Source organism: Adiantum capillus-veneris, chromosome 14 (genome assembly GCF_014529385.1).
Source record: "Adiantum capillus-veneris isolate H3 chromosome 14, ASM1452938v2, whole genome shotgun sequence".
Taxonomy (NCBI): Eukaryota; Viridiplantae; Streptophyta; class Polypodiopsida; order Polypodiales; family Pteridaceae; genus Adiantum; species Adiantum capillus-veneris.
In genome coordinates this window covers 112,160,484-112,168,403 of record NC_140944.1, presented here as the reverse complement: position 1 = coordinate 112,168,403, position 7,920 = coordinate 112,160,484, and the positions used below count along the sequence as shown (strand labels likewise).

The window sequence follows — 7,920 nt, the reverse complement described above, 5'->3', positions numbered from 1 at the left end:
TTTGCAACCCACGAGGCCCTTCCTCTTGAATAGATACTTCCTACTCTCACCACCCTTCTATGCGCAAGGTCTAACTTATCATACTATGTGTTCCCAGTCGAGATGGAGGAGCATGAGGAAGGCACGGGTGCATGGCTTGAATGGGTGGCTGTAGTACTAAGGACACCAGAGAGGGCAGAGGGGGGGTGTTGTGCAATGCGTGGGAGAGTGCAATGTGAGGTAGGGCATATGAGGGGGAGGACATTTGGGGAGGGAGAGAGAGAGAGAGAGAGAGAATATTCTCATGCATTCATTTTCTTTTAGTTACTGTAGTAGTATCACAAGAGAGGACCCAAGGATGATCTGAGTAATTAGCGACCTCTGACTATGCTCAACACAGCCTACAAAGTGTTTGCCAAGGCTGTAGCTAATCGGATTTTTATATTGCTCGTGAAATAGATATCAAAGGAACAAAAGGGTTTCATAAAAGGTAGAAAACTTGTCGAAGCAGTCATCTCTTTGTGGGAAGGATTTGAACATGCAACTGAGTCTAGTCAGAACTTTGTCTTTGTCAAGATTGATTTTGACAAAGCATATGATAGGCTTGAGTGGTCCTTTATCCTCAGATGCTTGGAAGCTATGGGATTTGGTGATAGGATGATTCTATCCATTAAAACTCTCATGGGTAATGCCAGAGCCAGAGTGTCTCTCAATGGTGGGCTATCGGATGTGTTTGATCTAGCCAGGTCAGTCAGACAAGGCTGTCCATTGGCTCCTCTCTTGTTCACCATTGCTGCTGACTCCCTCAATTTATTAATTAAGGATAGGATTTCCAATGGTCTGATTAAAGGGATTACATTTCCGGACTCTGAAGATCAGCAATGTCTCTCCCAGTTTGCTGATGACACTAACGCGTTACTAGCAAGTGATGACTCCACCCTTGCAGAATTCTGGGAAGTCATGAAAATTTTCTGTTTAGCTTCTGGCTCACAAGTGAATCATAACAAAACTGGGGTCTTTTCTCTCCACCCTGTGCCAGACTGGATTTCTCAGACTAGCTACAAGCTCATCCAAGAAGGAGGAATTTTCATACTCCTGGGCATTCCCATGGGGTTCGGGGTCACTCTCAAGACTCAGTGGGATTGAATTTGTAACAAGTTTCAATCCAAACTTAATCGATGGATTGGCTTTCAACACTCACTTGCTGGAAGAGTGTTAGTCATCAATCACTTTCTTAATGCATACGTTCTTTTTTTCTTTGGCTACTTGAGACCAGCTGATTGCTATCTGTTAAGGATTTCCAAAATTTGTCGGAACTTTCTATGGGTTGGAGATCCGTTTGCTAGAAAGAATGCTAAAGTCTCTTGGGATATTTGCACCCTTCCCTAGGATTTGAAGGAGGTTTAGGAGTGTAGAACCTCAACCTCATTGCAGACAAGATGGGGGTCAAACTGGTGGTTTCAGCTCTCCATCAACCTAATGAGGAATGGGCCAAGATTTTGTTCAGGAAACTTGCTAAATTTCGACTGTCAGATTTCAAAGGTTGGAGTCATCTCCACCTTTGCTTATATTCTTTGGTAAGCAAACCATCCTTTCATCAGGCTCAGATCTTTTGAGGTCCATCATGCAAGCCTGGAACAGGCATAGCGACAGGTTGCAACTTAACCCCCTCTCCAAGCATAGGTTCTCTGTACCCCAAATGACTCCATTTGGTGGTCCGCGTTGGACATTCCTCCTATCCCTTCTACTTCCACTAGGAGAGCTCTGGTCCTCCATAAGAAGGACCTTAAAACTTGGTCAGATCTGTGGGACCCAGTATCTCATTATTGGAGAATTGATATGGACATTTCCCTACTGTTCAGGGTGAAGCCTTGGGATTTGCAACTTATTCGGTCCAGAATAAGTCTCTTTCCCCGCGATTTGGTTTGGACCCTGCAAACTTAAAGTCCAATGGATCTCAGAGCGTTTACTTGGGTCGGAAGGTTCAAGCTCCAAAACCCAGTTTGGTCCAAGGTCAAGGCTGTCTCTTCCCTGCATTCTGTTCTCAACAAAAGATGGAAAGTATCCTTCACGACCAAGGAGTGGAAGTTTAAGTTTAGGAATATCTAGTCCACCGCCATTGAACCAAAAAAGTATGTCCTTCTGTGGTTGATATTGCATAAAGCCTTATGGACATGGAAGAAAGCTCTCCGGGTGGGTATCAGTACAAGTCGTTGTTGTAGATGTAAGAAAGTTGTGGAGGACATTAGTCATCTTTTTTTAGCTTGTCCCGAAAATAGGAAACTGTATCTCCCCTCATAAGAACATTGGGCTTCTCCCCCTCATGGAAACAACTTCTTCTGGGTGATTATGTTGGGGTTCTATCTATTTTTTGGAACAAGTCTAGAGCAGATTCTTGTGTCTTATTTGGCGTCATCGGAATTGCATAATGTATGAAGCAACTTACCAAACTCCCAAGTCTGAAAAAACTTTTTTCATCTCTCAATGTGCAGGATCTTTAGGTTGCTAAAGACCAAGTCACATTATATCGGACCAAGAAAGGCATCCTGAAGGATTCGAAGTATTTTTACGACCGAGCACTCAGCTGGGGAGCCGGGGGCCCAGATCTTGAAGACAAGACTTATACTTGTGACAACTGGGAGAAAGAGGTGGACAGTGAGCTCGAATAGCTGGAGGAAAGAATAAATGAAGGGTCTTATTACCTGGAAATGCTCCAAGCTGGGCTTGATAAATGTGTTGAATGGTAGCTGGTTTAGGAATTACTTCTCTTTGTTCAGATGATTTATATTTTGAAGGGATGTTTTGTATAACTCTGGGATGGTATGATGTTCAGCAGCCTCTTGTAGCTGTCTCTCGTAATCTTTTTCTTTTCTAATCAAATTCCGAAAAGGGTGTCTTAAGAAGGCTTATGGTTTTGAAGCTACTGCACTTGGGATTGCACCCCGAACAAGGGGTTGGAGGAAAAAGGGATTTGGCTCTCGATGCTATTTCAGAGATGAAGGGAATCAAATTTGGGCGCTAGGGACCTTTGGGAGAATTTGACTAGCAGGTGAGGTTCGCTCATGTCGCTCAAGCTAAAATCGGCAAGTTAAACCCATGCCCTCGAAGGCCAAGGATAATCTACCCACTTTAGGCTAGCCAACAAAGGTTGCTTGTGAGTGAGTACCCCATATAAGATTTGTTATGTCAAATCTAGCAATGGCCCATACACAATAAATCCCCCACACACACCAATTTTTCGAAGTAAAATTAGATGGGATAGAAGTGTCCACTTAAGGAGCTTGATAGCTTTGTGGATTTCTCTCGTCAAGCACTACCCCCACACAAGGAAGACATTATGATAATGAACACGGAGATAGTGCAAGTTTAATGGGGGAAAATGATTCAATTGATTGGGGATGAAGAGAGGGGAGATTTCCGATCAACCTAGCTAGAGATAAGTGCTCAATGCATGCCTTGATTGCACATTTAATTAACCATGGCTTGGCTATATATGGTAGTGGCTCAGTGGACTTGCACCACGAACTTGCCCAAACATGGCAAACCCCTAAAATTGACTAAGAGGTGGTGCAAACCTAAGAATCTTGGTGTGAATAGAAAGTTGCTAATCTCTAATGGGGTTGTGATACCAATTGAAAGGATTCTGGGTGGCATTCATCTTAACATACTTAATTAACCCGTTAATTACTCAATAAGAGAGAGAGAGAGAGAGAGAAAGAGGACTCAAATGACAACTTGATTAGTGACTATTGTATGCACATAACACTTGCTACACGTAAGTGCTCCAAAACTATCATTGAGTAACACTTCAAGAAATCAAAGATATCTTATGCATCATTGGCCCAAATGGAATAGAACCTTTAGAATATTCCCATACACCTAGATAAAACGTTGTTAAATCCAATGATGATGTCTATGTGGAGGGTGGTCGAACCACCCTCTGAAATTGCATTCTACCACTTGCTAGTGGCATGTGTTGTTGCATTGTGATGGTCACATGCAATATAACTAAAATGGCACCAAGGGGAAGAGCTATGGACTATGTGGGAGGTAGGGCATGTCAACAACATACCGATCATTTTGTATGGAAATTTGATTACCTTTTGGAGGGTCTACAATTTAGTAGGGCCATCTAAAGACGGGTGCTTTTGGTGGGCATACGGGAAGTCAATCTAAGTATATACCATCACCCCCCCCCCCCCCCCCCCCCCCCCCCAACAAAACGCCGCCGTCCCTCAAACCAAAAAAAACAAACACATCTAGGGCTTAAATGAAAGTGGTCCTTTCAAACACATCTCTAAAGCCAAGTTTTCACAAGCCAAAAATATTTTCTTTGAGCACCGCAAAGGTCAATAGCCACCGTCCTACTGCATCTCACCTACCCTTTCTTTCCAAGACTCTCATTACGCTTTTCCTAATTCGAACTTTTCTCATGACTAATTGATACCCCACTTTTAAGCGGGATCAGTGGTTCCCAATAGTTGGGGCTAGCAGTGGGATTGGTTCTTCAACATCCAATCCTAAATGAAATGAAAATCACTAGTGATTAGCTAGTGTGTAAAATTGGTGCCCCATTTTGTTGTTATGGTGGGTAATAAACACCCTACTTATCCACATGAATTAGGGTAGTTGTAAGTTGAATGTCAACAAGCGGCCATTTACTCCCAGAAAGTTCTTGATTAGACAATGATCACAAGAAGCATAGATATCCATAGATGAGAAATGATGTTCACATTGATTACTATGTACAAGGCATTGTAACATGGTCACACATTGCACAGTGCGCTCGTTGTTGCATCAAGTGATAATTGGAAGTCCTCAACCGACAACTGTGAGCTTGCCCCGTGCTATGTAAGAGGTCTATTGACCTTGCATGAGCACTAATCTTTCATTGGTCCACATGCAATAGCATTTGTTGCCAGTGACACTGATTTTATAATGTTATCAAAGTCTCAACTAGGATGGAGAGGTTATTTTTGTAGCTTGTTGATTTTGGCATAATTGCAAAACCCATCGATAGTTGTGGTATGCACTACTATGACACTTGCATGACCAGGAAACGTGCATAGCTATTCGACAATTAAGTGAAAACTATGCAATGTATGACCTCCCTCTTACTAGTAGATTGACTCAGTGTTTAAGGTGCAATGCATCTTGTCGGATGTCACAAGGTGTCACAAAAGTCAATTTGGTCAACAAGGGCATCTAGGTTTGGTTCACACGTGCATCGATTATCAATAACTAGTGTGGCCGACGGCCTTAGGCCGCCTCTCTCTCTAGTTGCGCGTTCACTGTCCTCACTATTGTCAGAGATGCAGAGCCACACTGTCGGATGAAGCAAATTGCACCACGTGGCCCCCTGAATGTCTCTCTGTTTAATATATAGAATAGATATATAATTCATGCAACTATGGCATAGTTATAGAGGACTTGCATAGTAATTTCGTGAAAACTCATCATTGCATGCGACCGTTCCCAACGCTTGAGACCTTGGCACACCCACAATTTTGCTTTTCGAATGCCTCCTTCCCCCTCGCTCACAAGAGGCGGAGGCAATTTTCCCTGCATGTTCTCCATTCAATGAGAGGGAGCCTGCAAACCATTAATTTCATTTCCATCAGCATCCTCCGCACATCACGATGAAAAGGAGGGGGGGACGCCTAAAGTTTCGTGGGCGTTTGACAGAGAGGAGTCACGAACCTGTGAATCTCTCTTTCGTCGCTTCGTCTGAAGCCAGCCTAATGTACACCTGCACCATACCAGCTTTGCTTGCATATTGGCCCCCTCCTCCAAACCTTTAGGCTCGGGAAAGCTCCCTTAGTGACCTTTCCCACGTTATACTTGCCATACGATCGCAGTATTACTGGGACGATCGCCCTCAATTGCCTGCTCTTTCCTGAGCAGAAGAACCTGCAACAGCTATCAGATGTTCTACACGTCAGGACATGGATTAATTTATTATTGTTGGCGAATGATCATCTGACTTGTCATCATTAGTAATCCAAACTATGGCTTAGAGCTCCCACCAGCTGACACATCAGCATTCAGCACTCCACTGCCATCGTGCCATCTCAGCGTGCTGAAGAATCGACTGCAGGGACTGCGGCAGTTTGCACAGTGTGCTCAGAGTAGGATGCGTCAACAACCACTGTCCATGTGGATTGATTTAAATGATTGTGCTTGCCCCCCTCCCCTGGACCCTTGACGGCCAAGAATGGTCCGTGAGTGACCATTCCCTGCAATATTGCTCCGCCAATGGCTGTCGGCCTCCGTCGATCGCCATGCGGTCACAATATTCACAAGAAGTTTTGGACAGATTCTTACAATAATTCTCACATTGTGACTTACCTCAACATCATGAGCTTCTGCGAGGGAGGCACCGCATACCTAGCTAGGTATGATTGGGGACAAGGGACCGCCGGCCCCCCCCAACGGGCCGACGGTCCCTTGCCCCCAATCGTACCTAGCTAGGTATGTGGTGCCTCTTGAGCAGAAGCTCATGATGTTATGCCTTGTATGAAAAACACTGAAAAAGACTGCATTTTCCTACATGAGAAAATTTCTAAATCTTCTTGTGATTACAAGGCCATTCTCTACACCTTGTTTTGCTCATTCATATATTTTCTTATCGATGCAATCGTCATCATAACTTTTTGTTCAGTCTGGTTCCCTAAGGTGCAACCTAGAGATGTCCTTTCTCAATGGATGATTTCGTTTTGTATTATTCTTGGACACATCACCCTTCCTTCTACGGGTTGAGTTACACACCAATGCAAAGTAAATTGTTTGAGACAGTACATGATCATCCTTTGGAAAACTTATATGATTACAAACGCTCTTCATCATTTTTATTAGTCAAATTTGGAAATTTGAAACTTTTCTATGTATCACCGGACAATCCGACGACGCAAGATAAAAAGTAGGGGTGGTCAATTATTGTGGCTTTCCATGGTGTTTCATGTGGATTATGATTGCATTCTGCCAAAAGAGCACCTTGTAGATATATGTATGCATTATGTAGCTAGACTTAACCTAGAGATTGTGGAAACATTTTGTAGAGCTTTCCCCACAGATCATGCTTGAAATTTTCCGGCCTACTTGAAATTTGAGATCTCAAGCCCACCAAGGCTTGGGAAAATTATCTTGTTAAGCCGGTCGCAAATCCGTCTTAGTGTGATTTGAGAGGCAAATACAACATTTGAGGAAGCAATATCTAATAGAATTTGGAATTTTTAACTTCATTTCAAGAATTTTGAGAGGGATTTAGTTCAACTTCATTCAACTTCAAGAGTAATGAACAAGATTTGGATAAAGCAAACCTGCCTATTCCTGAGCCTTTGACGCCCACTTGAGAGAGAGAGAGAGAGAGAGAGAGAGAGAGAGAGAGGAGGCGGGCCACGTGTACATGCTGACAAGTTGCTCGCACATGCACATGATAGGCTTCTGCCTTCAACACTTGAGTCCATGATGCTTGAACTCAACTGACAATTTACTTGTAATAGATTGCAACAAATGTAATGGAAGACACAGCACTGCAAATAACACCAGAAGAAAGGAGCCCCTCATTTGGCATACTAGTTTATACATCAACTATATCCTTAGGGATTCGATACATTTTCAACTCACTGGATAGGATTACAGATTCTTCCCAATTTGTAATGAGCTAAGCTGTAACAAATACATGCTCATGTTTTGAACACAGAATACAATTGCTTAGCATCCTGCCCTAAGCTTATCCGGGACAAACATACATACAACAATTTACTCAAAAACTCGCTCACCGGTCGCATAAAAATTCCAAAACAGTGTGCTTACAACGTAAATGGCTGCAGTTAGAGTCAAAAAGGCTTGAAATGAACCTAGCCATTGTATGAAATATCCAATTCCAATGGTGCTAATTATTGCCCCGATTGTACCAACGGTGTTGGAGATTCCTGCACA

At 43.2% G+C, this 7,920-nt stretch overlaps 1 protein-coding gene and 1 pseudogene across 1 annotated transcript in view; one reads left to right on the top strand and one right to left on the bottom strand.

The window, feature by feature from the left end:
- The first annotated feature begins 1,300 nt into the window (after positions 1-1,300).
- LOC147442950 (uncharacterized) lies at positions 1,301-1,923 on the top strand (annotated as a pseudogene).
- A 5,595-nt stretch (positions 1,924-7,518) lies between these two features.
- Positions 7,519-7,920, bottom strand: part of LOC147442949 (putative anion transporter 3, chloroplastic) — a 58,523-nt gene continuing 58,121 nt past the window's right edge. The window contains exon 8 of the mRNA XM_086528925.1: positions 7,519-7,913. Coding sequence (XP_086385051.1) covers positions 7,741-7,913 — 173 coding nt within the window. The 3' untranslated portion in view covers positions 7,519-7,740. The remainder of the gene's footprint in view (positions 7,914-7,920) is intronic.